The sequence below is a fragment of the Nicotiana sylvestris genome, chromosome 10 (assembly GCF_000393655.2).
Source record: "Nicotiana sylvestris chromosome 10, ASM39365v2, whole genome shotgun sequence".
NCBI classification, from domain to species: domain Eukaryota; kingdom Viridiplantae; phylum Streptophyta; class Magnoliopsida; order Solanales; family Solanaceae; genus Nicotiana; species Nicotiana sylvestris.
The window spans coordinates 130,383,088-130,402,661 of NC_091066.1; the positions used below are offsets into that span (position 1 = coordinate 130,383,088).

General features: G+C 40.2%; 1 protein-coding gene across 1 annotated transcript; it reads right to left on the minus strand.

Moving 5' to 3' along the window:
• Nucleotides 1-3,336: 3,336 nt before the first annotated feature.
• Nucleotides 3,337-6,014, minus strand: LOC138879952 (uncharacterized). The gene is made up of 3 exons (XM_070159602.1): nt 5,754-6,014; nt 4,005-5,024; nt 3,337-3,849 (listed from the first exon to the last, which is right to left on the minus strand). The coding sequence occupies exons 1-3, from the start codon at nt 6,012-6,014 to the stop codon at nt 3,337-3,339; spliced, it is 1,794 nt and encodes a 597-aa protein (XP_070015703.1).
• Between the last annotated feature and the right edge of the window lie 13,560 nt (nt 6,015-19,574).

Here is a 19,574-nt window from a genome sequence, read left to right on the forward strand (position 1 = left end):
ATCTTTTGCTTGGGCGCCGAGACATTATACCTACACAACATGATATATTAGCTAAAAACACAGAAATATCATTTTTCAGAGCAAGTGGAGTAAATACCCCACACTTATGTTATTGTCATGTTGACACTTAGTATGTATAACATGGATTCAGACTACCCTGTTCTTCAATTAGAATGACATAATGCTTATCGGCCTATCCAACATTAGAGACAATTACAACAATTGTAAATAAAATAAAAATTCAAAACACTAGGCTGAAAATATTAAAAATAAACATAAAAAAAATTAGTCTATTTTACAAAATCCAAAATTATTATATAATATATACTATATAGGCACATTAGCATGAATCCTATATATCATTTTACATAAAGCAAGTGAAAAATCATGGTTTAGCTTAATGTCATAGTTGTTATCAATAATAATATCTCACAATGCAATTTGTTTCTCAATTTGCAACATTACTCAATTTCATGGCACTTAGACATTTTAACAAATAAATTGTAAGCATGTCTTGCATTCTTTGAATTTCAACTTGAAATGAGGCAAATTCACCATATCAACAACACAAATATACCTCACTTCACAATTATAACATCACCACAACTTCACAATAATATTCAATGCACAAATTCATGCTTGTACCTGACTAAAGACATCATAGCTTCTAAAATATAATATTTATAAACTACAATTAAAAGTTAGTGATGTTAGTCATTGGGTTGCCTCCCAACAAGCGCCTAATTTAACGTCGCGGCACGACTCAACACGTCATTATGCATCAACCAAATCTACCGAGGTCTTGTGACGTTTAATATCACCACCCCAATAGTGTTTTACTCTTTGCCCATTCACCAAGAATGTACCACTTGAATTTATGTCCCGCAATTCAACTGTTCCATGAGGAGTCACACTTACCACAACGAAAGGGCCTGCCCATCGGGACTTAAGCTTTCCAGGAAAAAACCTTAGCTTTGAATTAAACAAGAGAACTTCTTGACCCGGCTCAAACTCACGATGTTGGATGTGCTTGTCATGCCACCTCCTGGTTTTTTTTATATAACTTGGCATTTTCATAAGCATGCAACCAAAACTCATCAAGTTCATTGAGTTGTAGCAGTCTTTTTTCACCGACTAAGTCCATATCCATATTTAGCTTTTTGATTGCCCAATAAGCTTTGTGTTCTAGCTCAACAGGCAAATGACATGCCTTTCCATAAACTAACCTGTACGGAGAAGTACCTATTGCAGTCTTGTATGCAGTTCGGTAAGCCCACAATGCATCTTCTAACTTACCGGACCAATCTTTTCTATTTGCACTCACTGTTTTCTCCAAAATCTGTTTGACCTCCCTGTTTGACACTTCAACTTGACCACTCGTTTGAGGGTGGTATGCAGTAGCAACCTTGTGTCTTACTCCATATTTTGCTAGAATATTTTTTAACAATTTGTTGCAAAAGTGTGTTCCTCCATCACTTATCAACACCCTTAGAGTTCCAAAGCATGTGAAAATGTGCTTCTTTACGAAACTTACCACTACCTTTGCATCATTAGTAGGAAGAGCAATGGCCTCAACCCATTTAGACACATAATCGACTGCAACCAAAATGTATCTGTGCCCATTAGAATATGGAAATGGTCCTATGAAATCAATTCCCCAGACATCAAAGAGCTCTACTGCCAAAATATTTTGCAAAGGCATCTCGTTCCTCTTCGTGATTATACCTGTTCTTTGACACCTGTCACAATTTGTAACAAAAGCATGTGCATCTTTAAACAATTTTGGCCAGTAAAAACCTGATTGCAAAACCTTTTGTGCAGTTTTGTCTCCACCATGATGACCTCCATAAAGAGAAGAATGATAGTCATGCAATATTGCATTCATCTCCTCCTCAGGGACACACCTTCTTGCCAATTGATCTGCGCATTGCTTGTATAGAAAAGGCTCGTCCCACATGTAGAATCTCACATCATGTAAAAATTTTCTTCTATGATCAGCTGTGAATTCTGGTGTAGTCACCCCACTTGCAATGAAATTCACATAATCAGCATACCACGGGGTTTCATCCGAAGTGATGGCTAGCAAATGTTCGTCAGGAAATGTTTCTTTAATTAATTCTCCTTCAGTGACATGGCCTCGATTTTCTAGCCCGGATAAGTGATCTGCAACCTGATTCTCTGTCCCTTTTTGATCTCGAATCTCCAAATCAAATTCCTGCAAAAGAAGAACCCATCGGATTAACCTTGGGTTGGCATCTTTCTTTGCAAATAAATACCTGATAGCTGAGTGATCTGTGTAAACTATGACTTTGGTTCCCACTAGATAAGATCTGAACTTATCAAATACCCATACTATATCGAGCAACTCTTTTTCAGTAACAGTGTAATTCATTTGAGCCGGATTAAGAGTTCTACTCGCATAGTGAATGGAATAAAAGATTTTTTCCTTCGCTGCCCCAAAACAGCTCCAATGGCTATATCACTTGCATCACACATCAATTCAAATGGAAGTTTCCAATGTGGAGCAATGATAATTGGTGTAGTAACTAATCTTCGTTTCAGCTCATCAAATACTTTCAGACAAGCATCATCAAACTTGAAGGATGTATCTTTCTCAAGAAGTCTGCACAAATAAGATGAAATTTTTGAAAATTCTTTAATGAAACAACGATAAAAACCTGCATGGCCCAAGAAACTGTGAATGCCTCTAACTGATGTCGGTGGAGGTAATTTTTCAATTGCTTCCACCTTTGCTTTATCCACTTGCAATCCATTCTTGGACACTTTATGCCCTAGGACTATGCCTTCTCGTACCATGAAATGTCATTTTTCCCAATTCATTACCAAATTTGTTTCTTTACACCTAGCAAGGACCTTGTCAAGATTCATGAAACATTCATCAAAAGAACATTCAAATATAGAAAAATCATCCATAAACACTTCCACAAATCTTTCAACCATATCAGTAAAAATAGCCATTATATACCTTTGAAAAGTCGCAGGTGCATTGCAAAGACCAAATAACATTCTTTTAAATGCATATGTCCCATAGGGACATGTAAATGTGGTCTTCTCTTGGTCCTCTGGGGCTATAACAATCTGATTAGATCCCGAGTAACCATCCCAAAAATAGTAGTATTCTTGCCCAGCTAATCTATCAAGCATTTAGTCAATAAAGGGGAAAGGAAAATGGTCTTTTCGGGTGGCATTATTCCATTTTCTATAATCTATGCAAATTCTCCACCCAGTAACAGTTCGAATGGGAATCAAATCATTGTTTTCATTTGTCACTACGGTCATTCCTCCTTTATTTGGAACACATTGGACTGGACTTACTCATTTTCTATCAAAGATTGGAAATATAATACCTGCATCAAGCCATTTAATCACTTCTTTTCTTACCACCTCTTTCATGTTAGGATTTAGGCGGCGTTGTTGTTCTATGCTCGGCTTGTGTCCCTCCTCTATGAGAATTTTATGCATGCAAAAAGCTGGACTAATACCTCTTATGTCAGACATTGTCCACCCAATTGCTCTTTTATGCTCACGTAGTACTCTAAGCAATTTTTCTTCCTGCAATTCAGACAAGTCAGAAGAAATAATAACAGATAACGTATTAGAACTACCTAAATAAGCATAATGAAGGTGAGAAGGTAAAGGCTTTAGTTCCAATTTTGGAGCTTCTTCAATTGATGGCTTCGGAGGGGGACCATTTGGCCTGTTCAAAGATTCAAAGGGATGTAAACCTTTCATATATTCACATGATGCATTCAAAATATGCTTCATCTCTTCAACCTCATCATTAATCTCCAAACTCTCGAACAACACAATTGCTTTCTCTAAAGAATCCTTCAATTATACACTTAGGGCAATAAGTTGCTCATCCATCTCCATGACAGATATCATAGACAATTCTTCTTAATGACGACGAAGTTGAATTGCTTTGTATACATTAAAATAGCTTCCTCGTTGTCAACTCTCATGATCATCTTTCCCTCTCTTACTTTAATTATAGCATCACTTATAGCCAAGAAAGGTCTTCCCAATATAATATGAACTTTTTTATCTGCTTCAAAAGCCAAGATAATGAAATCAGTCGGGAAAATAAATTTCCCAATTTTCAGCAGCACATCTTCAATCACCCCTTCCAGGTAAGCTATGAACCTGTCTGCTAGTTGCAACATCACAGTGGTGGGTTTTGGAGCTCCCAAACCCAATTTTTTGTACAAAGACAATGGCATCAAATTTATGCTTGCTCCCAAATCACAAAGTGCATGGACTACATCAACATTGCCTATTCTCACAGGTATAGTAAAGCTGCCAGGATCTTTAAGCTTTTGAGGAAGTTTGTTTTGGACTCTTGAAGTGCACTCCTCAATAAGTGCAACTATTTCGAATTCAGTCAATCTCCTCTTGTTAGCCACAATATATTTTATGTACTTGGTATACTTTGGAATATCACGAATCGCATCTACCAACAGAATAATCAATTGAATCTGACTCAACATAGAGAGAAATTTGTTGAACATGCGATCATCATTCTTTTTCTGCAATCTTTGTAGAAAAGGTGGTGGTGGCCTTGGAACATTCATAGGTGCTGAAACTGTATCATCTTTCTTTGTTTCTTGTGTTGCTTTGGGAATCAATTCACCCTCAGGTATAGGCTTGTCTTTTCTCTTCTTTGGAACTTCTTCCAATTCCCTTCCAGTTCTAAGTGTAATTGCACTAACTTGCGGATTTTTCTCTGTATCACTTGGAAGAGCACCTGCAGGTCTAGTGTTTTGATTTGTAGCTAGCTGTCCCAGTTGCCTTTCAAGATTTCTGAAATCAGTTCGGAGTTGTTGATTGTCATGCAACAATTTATTCAACAAATCATTTGCACTTTCTTCTACCTGCTGGGGTGGCCTTTGAGGTTGATTAAAATTTCCTTGGGGTCTATATTGATTCTGATTTGATTGATTTCCACCCCAAGAGAAATTAGGATGATTCCTCCAATTTGCATTGTAAGTATTCCCATATTGTGCCTATTGGTTCATCGGACCTCTGCTTTATTGTCCCACTAATAAATAGATTCAGGATTCGTTGGGCACATGTCACTTGTGTGATTGTCACCACACATTTCACAACAAATCAACATTTGTTGAACATATTGCATTTGTTGTGTCTGGTTCATTGTCATTCTATTTATTTGATTTGCCAATTTTTCTATATCTGCTCTCATGGCTGAAAAATCATCAAGTTCAAGTACCCCTGCTGCTTTCTGTTTCATTGCTCTCCTTGGTTCTCCCTCGCCATGCAACTACCTCCACAAGCCGAATCAAGATTCATCTTTGAAGTCTCATCTAGTCCATCAACAAAAGTATGGCCCCATACCCATCGATTTGACAATGATGTGGACAGTCTCGGAGTAGTTTCTTGTATCTTTCCCAAGCTTGGCGAAGAGTCTCACCATCCCGTTATTGAAACCCAAGAATCTGGCTCTGCAAAGACTTTGTCTTTTTAGTGGGGAAAAACTTGATTAAGAATTTCTTTGCTAAATCATCCCAAGTATGGATTGAATTAGCAGGCTCCATTTGCAACTATTCTTTAGCTTCCCCCAACAATGAAAAAGGAAACAAGGTTAGCCTGACATAGTCCTTGGAAACATTTAGATAGTTGTAAGTATCTGTGATTTCCAAAAAATTCTGAATGTGCCTCGGCGGGTCTTCATGAGATAAATCTACTTATTGCCCCGTGGACTGAATCAGCTGTACCATGTACTGTTTAAGCTCAAAGTGACCAGTGATATCAGGCTTCACAATAGCCTGAGTCATATTAGCAAGATTTGACCTTGCAACTTCTATCACTGGACGCCCTCCTTTACCTGCCATCACTGTTGGCTGTGGTTGAACTAAAATGTCCAACTCTCTTTCTATTTTGTATCTAGCTTCCAACTCCTTCCTCGCTCTATGAACTGTTCTTTCAATTTCAGGATCAAGAGGAAAGAGATTTCTTGTGCTTCTACTCCTCCACATTCAAGAGAAGAGCCTGCGTGACACAAACAAAGTGAACTGAAAATTAATGCTTAAACCAATAGTTGATAAAAGCTTAATTTATTCAAGTAGCTAATTTCCAAGTCCTCGGCAATGGCGCCAAAAACTTGTTGCGACCAAAACACTCATGCACGTGTACATGATCTTCAAGTAATATAGTAATAAGTAAAGTATCGTTCCCACGAGGACTTGTGATTAACTTATCAACTGATGCAAACTCAAACCATTATCGATTCAAGCTAATTCACCACAAAATACATAAATAACCAATTTATAATTTAACTAGTAATCTAACAATAATACAACTTAAAGTACTACGCCACTTATGAATTTTTCTTTTGTCAATTAATAAAAGAGATATTCCGGGGTCATGGGCTTTCTCGAGATCATGCTACGTGTTTAGCTTAAAAATGATTTATTGAATTATCTGGGTTATTGATTATAGGGTTAATAATGCCCATAAGAATCTATCGATTTCTTATGCGCCTATTCAAGTTAAATTAATACCTATATTTCTATGGTATTAATATTAACTCAAATGCATTTACAAATCCTATTTCTCAACCAAACAAGGCAATTAAGAATAGTTCTATCTTAATCGCGAATCTTTCACCCGATGCCCAGGATCCAGATCTTGCTCTATTTGATTTTATATGCAATCAAGAATTTCTTTTTTCAAGTTTAACTCAAGATTCGTAAATAGTATTTCACTGTTAGCTACACAGGAAAATAATTAACAACAGAATCAAATAAACAACCCATAATGATAAATTCAAGATCATCAATTTAAACTTCAAACAGCATAATCATCTAACACCCATAACCCCAGAATATTTGGGTTTTTTAGCCACTCATAATCTTACAAACATCAACAATATAAGTCTTAAACATAAAATAAATAAATACTAAAAGAAGGTTTAGAAAAACTCTTTCAATCCTTGCTCCAAAGTATTGTCTCCTCTTGATTTTTGATCATCCAAGATGGATTTCCTCCTCTCCTTCTCTCTTAAAATAGGCCTGTCCCCAATAATGGCACTGCTTTTGCTTTTTTAATCGTGTAGGAAGGCCTTTTGATAATTATGCCCTTTTTAGACCGAAATAGAGTAGCTCTGCAACTTTTACACGTCCGTGACACCCCACGTGACGCCTCATGCGATGCGTACATGGATTGGACAGAGGAAAAATACATTTTAACGAAGCAAAACAATGCAGCACAAATATTTGCACTGCCGCGGCGCCCCACATGGTGCGGCAATGCAAATATTTGCGCTACTTCATTTTTTCATTTGTTTTGCTATCTGGGCTTGCTTTGCGACCCCTGAACACGATCCTGACTTGATTTAGTTAGCTTTTACTCAGACTTCAAAGCCCCAAATCAATCAAATTCATCCCAAATTTATTACTTAAGTCGTATTAGCTTCCTGCAAGGCATAAAGCATGAATTTAGTACAATTCATTATCATTTAAGCTCAAACCTTTGTAAAATACAATAATTAAAGTGTTGTTACAACGACTAAAACACGAGTTTTTAGCCTATGATCAGGGTACAACAAATTCATGGCAACAAAATAACTCCAGAATTCAAGGAGCTCCTGGTTTTGTGAATCGATCGAGACCGCAGTTTCAGCCTCAACAACCAATTCAGTCTGGGTTAGAAGATTTGATGAAGTCATTCATTGTCAATACTGGTGAGTGTGACGATCTTGCTGGTCGTTTTAAGAATTTATGCCACTATCACCTATTAACTGCTTTCCCCGTGTTTGTTTCTGCTATTGTGAGTTACCGGGAGGATTCATTTTGAGTTTTGGAGTGTTTTAGGACACTTAGTCCCTAAATGAGAGCTTAAGCGTTAGAATTTAGACTGTAGTCTGAGCAGTGTGTCGACGGCGCCGGAATGGAATTCCGTCGATTCTGTTAGCTCCGTCGTGTGATTTCGGGCTTAGGGGCGTGTTCGGATTGTGTTTGGAGGTTTGTAGCTTATTTAGGCTTGAAATACCGGAAGTTGAATTTTTGAAGTTTCCGAATTGGTAGTGAGATTTTGATATCAGAGTCGGAATCCAATTCCGAAAGTTAGAATAGCTCCGTAGTGTTGAATGTGATTTGTGTGTAAAATTCGGGGTCATTCGGACTTGGTTTGATTGGTTTTGTCATCGAATGTAGAGTTCTTAAGATTTCAATGTTTGATGTGATTTGAGGATTGAAATAAGTTCGTATGATGTTTTAGGATTGGTTGGTATATTTGGTTGAGGTCTCGGATGACTCGGGTGAGTTTCAGATGCTTAACAGAAGTTGGAATTGGACTTAGGCTATTCTGAAGTTGCTGCTTCTGGTATTTTTACACCTAAGGTGAGGAGCTCGCAGGTGCGGCCCGCAAAAGCAGGGAATGAGTTCGAAGGTGCGGTTTGGGCACTAATGGGCAATGACCGCATATGCGGCTAAAGGACCGCTGAAGCGGGCCGCATCTTCAGAAAAGGGAGTGCAAGTGCGGTGCCTGGAGAGTTAATGAAATTCCGCAGATGCGGAGCCCAAGATGCAGGTGCGGGATCGCAGGTGCGGTCCCATGATCGCAGAAGCGAAAATCGCTGGGTAGAAATATGAAAATCGAGGGTTTGAGTTCATAACTTGGAACATCAAATTTGGAGCTCGGGGTAGGGCGATTCTGTGGGGATTTTGAAGAGAAGATCATTGGGTAATGATTCCTAATACCTTTTTGGTTGTATTCCATTAATCTAAGCTTAGTTTTTTCATTTAATTTCGGATTTGGGGTGAAAAGAATTGGGAGAATTGAGGAAAAGTTCCCCAACCAAATTTTTCGATTTTGATTGGGTTTTAGTTGTTAGAATTGAGTGATTTTTGGACGAGTGTTCTTGTGAGTGAATGGGTGTTCTAAATTGGTAACTTTTACCCGATTCCGAGATGTGGGCCCGAGGAGGATTTTGGGCGTCTTTCTAATTTCTCACCGTAGCTTTAAATTCATTAGCTAAATTAGTTGCTTATTGTTTTATTTACGTTATGTAATTAATTTGATTAGATTTGGGCCACTCGGAGTTGGATACTCGTGGCAAGAGCGTGATTTCGGATTGATTTTGAGATGGTTCGAGGTAAATGGCTTGCCTAACCTTGTGTGGGAGAACTCCCCTTAGGATTTTGGTACTGTTATTATATGAGTGTCGTGTACGTGAGGTGACGAGTGCGTACACGTGCTAATTGTTGAAACTCCCCATTTTCATTAAGTAAATATCTATGTTTTGTTGTAGTTGAGAAATACTTGCACTTGAAGCCTCTTGTTTAGTTTAGTAAAAGTATGCTTATGTGATCTAATTGTCTTACCTGCTTTAACTGCTTACTTGTATTCTGTGCAGCATGCTTAGTGCAGAATTCCTGTTTATTCTCGAATAAAACTATAGATTCTTTCTTGAGACTGTTGTGTATTTACTTTGGGACTACGGGACGATATCCCAGGAGATCCCCTTGCATGTTTACTTTGGGACTACGAATCGGTATTCTGGGAGATCCCCCTACACGTTTACATTTGGGACTACGAGACGACACCCAGGAGATTCCCCTGTACTGGATATTTACTTTGAACTATGGATTGGTATTCCGAGAGATTCCCCTGCATATTTATGATTCAGACTACGAGACTATATCCCGGGAGATCCTCTGCACATTTACGTTTGGGACTACGGGACGATATCCTAGGAGATCCCCTGTTGCTGTCTCTGTGTACTGAGTATATTCTATCTGTGATTTTACTCTTTATCGACTGTTAGTATTTTTAATTATACTGTCACACTTCATACTGTTTTACCTTGTTTTATATATAAATAACCATTAGGGCCCTGATCTTCCTCGTCACTACTCGACCGAGGTTAGGCTTGGCACTTACTGGGTATCGCTGTGGTGTACTCATGCCCTTTCATGCACATATTTTTCATGTGCAGATCCAGGTTCTTCTGCTCAGCCATACTATCAGTGAGGCGAGGCGATCTTCAAAGACTTCGAGATATATCTGTCGCATCCGCAGACCGAGAAGTCCCTCTCTATTATCTCTTTTAGATATAGACCTTCTGTAATTATTTTGTTTAGACTTCTGGAGTTAGAACATTATGTAATTCCTCTAGTTTGTGATTCATGAGATTCCGATTATTGGGAGTGTTAATATTGGTCGAGAGTGTTACTATTGTATATGCCTCGCATCATTTTTAAACTTCTCTATTATATTACCCGCAAATTTCTAGTTTCGTATCTTTATTTCCTTTTTCCGCAAGCTGTTAGGCTTACCTAGTCATAGAGACTAGGTGCCGTCATGACAGTTCATTGAGGGAGAACTTGGGTCATAACAAGTTGGTATCTGAGCTCTAGGTTCATAGGAGTCATGAATCACAAGCTGATTTATTAGAGTCTCGCGGATTGGTACGAAGACGTCTGTACTTATCTACGAGAGGCTATGTAACTATTAGGAAAAATTCCACTTAATTTGATTTCCTTGTCGTGCGAGATTTTCGATATCACAATTCTGAACCTCTGTCTTTTATTCTCTCATAGATGGTGAGGACACGTGCTATCAGAGATAACCATGCACCCGCGCTCCATACTATAGCTGCCAGAGGTCGGGGACGGGGTAGAGACCGAGGACGCGCACATGGTGCAGCCAGAACACCCACGCGAGCTACCATAGAGGAGCCACCAACAGCTCCAACCTAAGTTTAGGCACCTGATACGCCTACTGCTACTACTATTCCAGCTCTTCAGGAGACCCTTGCACAGTTTGTGAGCATGTACACCACTCTAGCTCAGGCAGGGTTGATTCCCCTTGCTACAACCACATCCTAAGCCGGTGGAGGAGCACATACTCCCGCCGCCCGTACCCCAGAGTAGCGGGTCTAGGTTGATCATATCCTAGAGGTTATAGCGGTACCTCCTGTAGTCCCAGTTCAGCCCGAGGATAGGACAACAACTTTAGAGGATGAGCAGCGGAGGTTTGAGAGGTTTAAGAAGTACAAGCCTCATGTATTCAGTGGTCTAGTATCAGATAATGCTCTGGGAGTTTTGGAGGAGTTCTACCGTATCCTCCGCACTATGGGTATATCAGGATCGAGTGGGGTTTCTTTTAGTGCCTTCCAGCTTTGAGGAGCAGCCTATCAGTGGTGGCGTAATTTTGAGTTGGGCAGCCCAGCTGAGGCAGCTTCCCTTGCATGGACCCAGTTTTCAGATATGTTTTTGAGGGAGTATGTTCCTTAAAGCCTCCAGAACACATGGCGCGTAGAGTTTGAGCATTTGCGTCAGGGTACTATGACTATTTCGAAGTATGCTGTCCGTTTCACTAACTTGGCTAGGCATGCACTAGGCTTGGTTTCTACAGTTTGTGAGAAAGTTCGCTGGTTTATTGAGGGGCTCATTCACAGCATCAGGTCTAGCATGACTCGGGAGTTGGAGATGGATATTTCTTATCAGCAGGTGGTGAGCACTGCTAGGAGAGTAGAGGGTATACATGCTCAGGATAATGAGGAGAGGGAGGCCAAGAGGTCTTGAAAGTCGGGTCATTATTCTGGTGCCCGTGCCCCAGCTACAGTTCGTCATGGTAGGGGTTATATGAGTTACCTCGTCATTCAGCTCTTCTAGCAGCCAGTGGTATTCCAGCTCCTCTTAGACCTCAGGAGACTTATTATGCACCTCCAGTATCTAGTGCGCCTCCTGCACGTGGTGCTTTCAATGGCCAGTCCATCAGACCTGGCCCGAGCCAGTCACACCTGCCACGTCCTCCTAGAGCTTATTTTGAGTATGGTGACACATGTCATATGGTGAGGGATTGCCCCAAACTTAGGAGGGGTGCACCTACGTAGACCTCTCAGCCACAACATGCTCCGTAGAGTTCCCAGGCTATGATTACAGCACCAGTTGCTGCCCTACCGACCCAGCCAGCTAGAGGTGGAGCTAAAGGAGGTAGAGGTCACCCTCGATGGGGAGGCTAAGCCAGATATTATGCCCTTCCTGCCCATACTGAGGCTGTCGCCTCCGATTCTATCATCACAGGCATTGTCTTGGTTTGTCATAGAGATGCATCGGTTTTATTCGATATAGTCTCCACTTATTCTTATGTGTCCTCTTATTTTGCCCCGCATTTGGGTGTATCTCGGGATTCTTTGAGTTCCCCTATTTATGTTTCTACTCCTATGGGAGATTCTCTTGTTGTGGACTGCGTTTATCGATCATGTTTGATTACTCTTAGTGGTTTTGATACCAGAGCCAAGTTATTATTGCTCAACATGGTAGATTTCGGTGTTATCTTGGGCATGGACTGGTTGTCGCCCTATTATGCTATTCTTGATTGTCACGCCAAAACCATGACGCTGGCTATGCCAGGTATACCGCGAGTAGAGTGGAGGGATACCTTAGATCACACTCCCAATAGAGTTATTTCATTTATTAAAGCTCAGCGAATGGTTGAGAAGGGGTGTGACGCGTATCTAGCTTATGTGAGAGATGTCAGTATTGATACCCCTATAGTTGATTCAGTCCCAGTAGTACGGGATTTCCATGATGTATTTCCAGTTGATCTTCCGGGTATGCCATCCGATAAAGATATTGATTTAGGCATTGATTTGTTGCCAGACACTCAACCCATTTCCATTCCTCCTTATCGTATGGCCCCTCCTAAGTTGAAGGAGTTGGAGGATCAATTACAGGAACTACTTGATAAGGGTTTTATTCGGCCCAGTGTATCACAAGTGCCACAGAAGTCGTGGATGATCATTGGTCCGATGCTTCGGGCGAAACCAATGGGGTGATCCTATATTTTTTGTGAAGAAAAAGGATGGTTCTATGCATATGTGCATTAATTATCACCAGTTGAACAAAGTTACAGTGAAGAATCGATATCCTTTTGATAGGTTTTCAATGTCTTAGCCTTATACTTCTTATGTTTTGATGATCTAACAAACTTGTTATGAAGAACTAGATAGAGAACCTTGTCGCATAGGTTATACATCTCATATGAACAAGTCAATAACAAGAAGGAACAAAACGATCACAGGGAGGAACACAACATGGACCTGGTGCCCTAGTCTCTTAGGGTTCTCCGGCACAAACAAGTCATTGACTGTACGCAATCAATATAAAGAGGAACACAACATGGACCTGCTCCCTGTAGGTTCTCTGACAGAAGTATAGGTCAAGTGCACAGCTAGAATGTGACAGAAGAAAGTGACCATCTGGCAATTGTTACAGTAGCAGAACACAACGAGGACCTGGTCTGTTGGTATGTTCTGATAGAAGTATAAAGTCCATTATCCAGCTGGAACGCAACTGGCTAGTAGTGGCTGTGCATACAGTGCATCAGTCATTTCTCTCTGGAAAAAAGTCCACCACGAGTTGACATCACTACCTATTGTGACATCTTTTGTGATAAAACAACCTGGTGCAAGACACACCAGGACATGTGCATTCAGTGATATTCTCTCAAAAAGAAGAAGCATTCATCCAGCATTGAAGTCACTGGTGTGTCAAGAACAAGAAGATAACTCCACTAAGGATCAGTTTCTAAACGAGTCTTATGTACATCCATAGTTGAGTTGTAATCTTGTTTATTGCTCTACATTGTAATTCCTAGTTTTCTTTCTTAGAAGCGCTGCTTTAGGAACAAATCAAATTCGTAAGCTTTAGAGTTTATGTTGTGACTAGAAATAGTCATAAGTTAAATCCTCTCTACTAGGAGAGTTATAGAGTGTCTTGTGGTGGTTGCATCACAAGTTAGTTTGAAGTCATTGCAATTAGTAGTATTGCAAAGTGGCTTGTAATAAGTAGATTACAAGTTAGTTGAGTTAAAAACCTACAAGAGTAGGTCGTGGTTTTTTTGATCCCCTTGTGTGGGATTTTTTCCACGTTGAAAATCTCTGGCCTCATTTACATTCAGTTTTTACTACATTCTACGTATCAGTATCATAGGGGACCAGGTACTCCATAGCTTGGTGGACTCATATAAGCTATCAATTGGTATCAGAGCAGGTTCCTCATATCAGGCTAATCCCTAGGAAGGATCCTAAATGGCTTCTCCACCAAGCTTTGAAGAAGGACAATCAACCTATAGACCTCCCAGATTCAATGGTCAATACTATGGATGGTGGAAGACTCGGATGCATGACTTCATAATGGCTGAAGATTCAGAACTGTGGGACATCATTTGTGATGGTTCACATGTTCCTATGAAGAAACTTGAAGAAACAGGACCATTGGTGCCCAAAGAGAGAAGAGAGTACAACGACATTGATAGAAAAGCAGTAGAAAAGAACTATCGTGCCCAGAAAATCTTGATGTGTGGCATAGGACCTGATGAGTACAACAGAGTATCAGCTTGTGATACTGCCAAAGAAATATGGGAAGCCTTCCAAACTGCACATGAAGGAACCACTCAAGTCAAACAATCCAAGATCGACATGCTCACCACTGAATACGAGCTCTTCAGGATGAAGGATGATGAGTCCATACAAGATATGCACACCAGATTCACCTCCACCATAAATGAGCTTCACTCACTTGGAGATATCATTCCCAAAAACAAGCTTGTAAGGAAAATTCTCAGTGTTCTACCTAGGTCTTGGGAAAGTAAGGTAAATGTCCTCACGGAAGCTAAAGATTTACAGACTCTGACCATAGATGAGTTGGTTAGTAATTTGAAAACATACGAGATGAAAAGAAAGAAAGACAATGAAAGGAGAGAGCCTAAGAAGGAAAAGAACCTGGTGCTTAAGGCTGAAAGGAGTGACTCAAGTGATGAAGATAGTGACATGGCCTATCTTACTAAGAAATTTCCAAAAATGGTTCAAAGAAATGGTGGCATACCAAAGTGGGGCAGTTCAAGTAAAACAAGGAATAATGATCTCTGTCACGGATGTGGAAAGCCAGGGCATTTCATCAAAGACTGCCCTCTCGCGAAGTAGGAGTATTACAAGCAAAATCCTGACAAAGTAGGAAAAGGGAACCTGGTTCCAGAAAAAAAGATTCAATCAAAAAAGTGATGAAGACAATATCGTTAAGCAGACTCTTGCTGCTTGGGGAGATTCTTCAAGTGAATCTGAAAGGGAATCAGACGCAGAAAATAGTTCCATGATGGCAGTTGAAACTGAAGCAACGAAGTATGATTCACTATTCATGCTGATGGCTCAGTCAGATGATGATGATGAAGAAGATGAAGACGATGAGGTAAACTTCAGGGATGTTCAGAGAAAACTGAAATCCTATTCCTCTAAGAAACTAAGGTCCTTATCAAATGTCCTAATTGACGCTTATTATAGTCTTGTAAATGATAAGGAGATCTTGACTGTAGAACTAGGGGAGGCCGAATAATCTAGAGATGATCTAGTGGTCTGTATAGTGGACTTAAATGAAACCATAACTAATCTTAAATTAGAGAAGGAGGCCTTGAATGAAAAAATAGCCAGTGTGGAAAATGAGAGAGACGACCTGATGGTAGTAGTTGTTGATCTAAAGAACAATAGAAGGTCTTAGCAATAAGAAACACTCCTTAGAAGAAAAAATTGCTTCCAGTGAAGAGGAAAGAGATGACCTTCTAGTGATATGCGCTGATCTAGAGGAAACCATTGAGGGACTCAATAGAGAACATAGGAATGTAAGTCTTGGGAAAGGGAAGGAAGTAGCTAGTGAGTCGCACATCTTTCTCGAAAAGGAGTTAACAATTGTAAAAACCAGTCTTTGCAATGAACTCGAGAGAAATCAGCAACTCCAAGCTGAGTTGGAGAAAGTAAGAAAGGATCTTGAAAAATCCTTGAAATAGACCTGGTCCTCAAATGCAGTCACTGCCATGTATCTCAACAATAGTGGGAACAAGTAGGGCATCGGGTTCCAAAGGGAGAAAACTCCCTACAACCCACACAGCAAGTATGTCACTGTACCTGATAACTGGCTATGTACCCACTACGGAAACAATGGGCATTTTAAAGAAAATTGCCAGGCCAGGGTTCAGTCTGCTCAGAAGAACAAAGCATTTACTGATAGAGTAACTACTAGAAAAGGACCAGGTACCACTCGCAAAAAGTGGATGCTGCCTGCGTGGACCAAGAAATCCCTCATTCATCCTTTTTATAGCAAGAAGTGACCCAAACGAGTTTGGGTTCCTAAATCTAACCCCTGATGTTTATGTGTAGGGGGCAGTGAGAGGAAGCAGACTGCGATGGACTATGGACAGTGGATGCTTAAAGCACGCAACATCATGAATTTCTTCTCACTAAAAGCCCTACAGGAAGGGAATGTATCCTTGAAAAGAAAGTAAAGGGTACATTCTCAATGAATGAAAAGACAGAAAAGGTTCTTCTTGGCATTTGAGTAGAGACAAACACTATGTGAATGACCTAAAAGGTGCTGTCATCAATCTGATAACTAGCCAAGTAGTATCAATGAACAAAGGTAGCAAGAACAGTCACTCTTGCTAATCATAAATTGGAGAATGAGATGAGTGAAATCACAACCATGGGATGAAGGAGCAATATATGCAAATTTCTCAAACTCCAAGGATTGCATAACCAAAATAGCGTAGCTGAAAGAAAGAACAGATCTGGAGATTGCTGAATGGACGATGCTCATCGTCTAAGGAATCACCAAGAAACTCTGGGCAAAAGAAATGAACATTGCTCTTTACTTTGAGAATCGGTGTCGGACCAGGTGCCTCCTAAATCAAAACTCACCAGAAGCTGCCAAATTGGAAGAAAATGCCTTGTGCTTGACAATAGGAAGGGTCAGCTTGGGAAGCTCAATGCAAAAGGACGAGCTAAGGACTTCTTCTAGAGTACAATCCACAAAACAAGGCCACAGGGTCTCCAACAAAGGAAGCGCAAATGGCAGGAAATGCTCATGGGGTACTCAACAAAACACTCTCCTTCTGTCAATGTAGAAACCGTGAAGATTAATATGATGAACCAATCCTGCCTCTGGGAAATATCTAAGGCTTCAAATCAGGAAGGTGATAGAGTGAGGAAAATGAAAGGGAGACTGGCGAGACACAACGCAACATCATTTTCCATGTTTTACAAAGAACCTAGTACGTCATTTGCCACCACTGAAGCTGAAGGAAGCAGAAAAGATCATGGCACTACACAAGCAACATAACACAAAGTTATCTTCTGGAAGACAAGGAAGTAAGACGAAATAACCTCATCAACAACTAGAGAGAAATTGTGAACACATTAAAGGGTGAGATCCTCTTCTGAGGGTCAATATGAAGAAGGGATTGATCGGTGGAAAGGATTGCAGAACAAAAGACCAAACCTCAGATATCTGTATCAAAGCCTCCAGTAGAGAATATTTTGGATAAATCAGGTTGAAGACATGGTCACAAAAATCTAATGAAGAACCTGATTCTCCATCTTTTGGCCGTGTAAGACACCTTCAGGTAAAGATAGCTAAAGTGTTTTCTGACCAAGCCTAACTCACATCAATACCGTTGTAGGTAAACATGCATGACGATCATAAAAGCCAAAGGTACAATTATGAGCCGCAAGGAGGGGAGCTGCTAAAACCTTTTTTTTTTCAAAACGTTTGCTCTGACATCAGGTTCCTGTATCTAAGGTTAGTAGTAATGTGCTTAATTTTTGTATGCCCTTGATAAACAAAAAAGGCATATAAATATTTTGCAATTCAGCTGCCACATCATTCAACTTTTTAATGTCTGAGTGCCATGTCTTGTCAGTCAAATCCTTCATCCCCTCTACACGGTAACACTTCCCCCCAAATCTACCGCCGTTTTCAGACGTTTCAGAACCTGTTTCGCTCCCCACTCATCATTAGTTCTTCTCCCAATAAGAAACTTCCCCTCTTTCTCATGGCAAGTTATGAACCTTCATCCTCTGTGTATAGCTAGGATCTCTTCCTATCTATTCCTTCCTCTCTCAACTCATATACTAAGTACTCATCCAATGGCTATTGAACAATCTTCTCATTCCCCCGCCATTAACACTGTTACCACTTCTTCATCACCCTCGAAATCATTCCCAGAGCTTCACTATTTCACGTCTTCTACCACCTTACACATATCTGATTCCTCCTCCACCCCTACAGTCTTTCCATTTCTGATAAACCCTGTATACCACCTTTTTGAGAATCCCATGTCAAGTCAATCTTACGATCTTATCAAAGACCACATAGGAGGTCTCACTGCTTGAGTATCAAAAGCCCATGAGGATGATCCTGACCAGTACCTTAACCCCTCTATGTTAGACTCGGTGACTCTCAAGGAGTCACCAAAAAAGGAAGCAGCTCATAATATTATGGCTATATCTGTAAAGAGTCTAATGGATGAAGGAGCTTATCTCTCATCAGAGTATCAAGGTGAAGACCTAATATTCCTAGGAGATGTAAGAACCACAACACTCCTCGAGTCTTTGGCTCATGAGATATTTTCAGAAAAGCCTTTTGATGAACCTGATTCACTCCCATGCAAACTCACTCCTGCATCTCCTGTTCATTCCAAGCTCTTAGAGTCTTCCTCAAAATCACCCATCACTAGGTCACTACAACAAGAGAATTTTGAATCCTCATTGCAGAAAAGTAAGAGAAGTGTCAAGACAAGGAAAAAGAGGAAATTAAATCCAAAGAATTTCATTAAGAGTGTACCAGTAAATCAAATAGACAAAGATACTTCTAGAGAACCTGGTTCTTTAGTGCAACAATCTGTGACGATGAAGGAAAATGTTGAGGAACAAAAAGAGTCATCTGGGAAGCACAACAACAAGTCTAAACGGAGTAAAACCGAGATAGCAGTGTCAAAGGACAAAACTATAGAGGCAACAAGATGGAAAGGAGAGTTTGTCGAAGGGACCAGAAACCAGGAAAGGGAAACCGTTAATGAACCTGGTCCATCAAAGTCTTTAGCCTGTGATGGTGTTCAATGGCAGCAAATATTAAGAACTCAAAAAGTGTTGTGGGGCCGAACTTTTGATCCAACAATTTCGGAAAAGGCTGGCATGAGACAAATTCTGGAGATTGTAGAATTTTAATAATGGGAACACCTATTTGAAGGGAGCATGCCTCTGGTGTATGAAGATGCAGTACAAACCTTCTACTCATCTCTCTTCACTGTTGAAGGGGACCACATCTACGCATTTGAAAACGGAGTGGATATTGTACTCAACACTTCAACATTGGGAAAAATTCTTAGAATTCCGTGTGAAGGTGTGTCCTAAGTCAAGGATATTTGTGGGGTAAACTTTCGGAGAGCTATCATGAAAGATCAAGCTATTCAACAGGGGGAACAAGTCCATAAGAAAGTGTTACTTTTTGAGTACCAGCTTCTCTTTGAACTGGTCAATAAAGTACTCCTACCCTGCTCTGAGAGACGTTCTATTGCCACAAAGTCAAATTTGGTCCTGATGGAAGCGCTTGATGAGTTTGTACCAATCAACTTGCCAGCAATCATGATAGATCACATGCAGAAGGTGGCAAATTTTAAGGGTGACAATCATGGGTTACCTTATGGCTTTCTCCTCACTCAAGTGTTCAGATTCTATAAGGTTCCCTTGGGAAATCCTAGAG

Excerpts from the sequence above, each read along its gene's own strand:
- LOC138879952 (XM_070159602.1), bottom strand. The coding sequence starts at position 6,014 with ATGTGGAGGAGTAGAAGCACAAGAAATCTCTTTCCTCTTGATCCTGAA. Across the intron at positions 5,025-5,753 it reads TTGAGCTTAAACAGTACATG|GCACAATATGGGAATACTTA; the intron begins GTACAGCTGATT and ends ATGAACCAATAG. Across the intron at positions 3,850-4,004 it reads TAAGTGATGCTATAATTAAA|GATTCTTTAGAGAAAGCAAT; the intron begins GTAAGAGAGGGA and ends GTATAATTGAAG.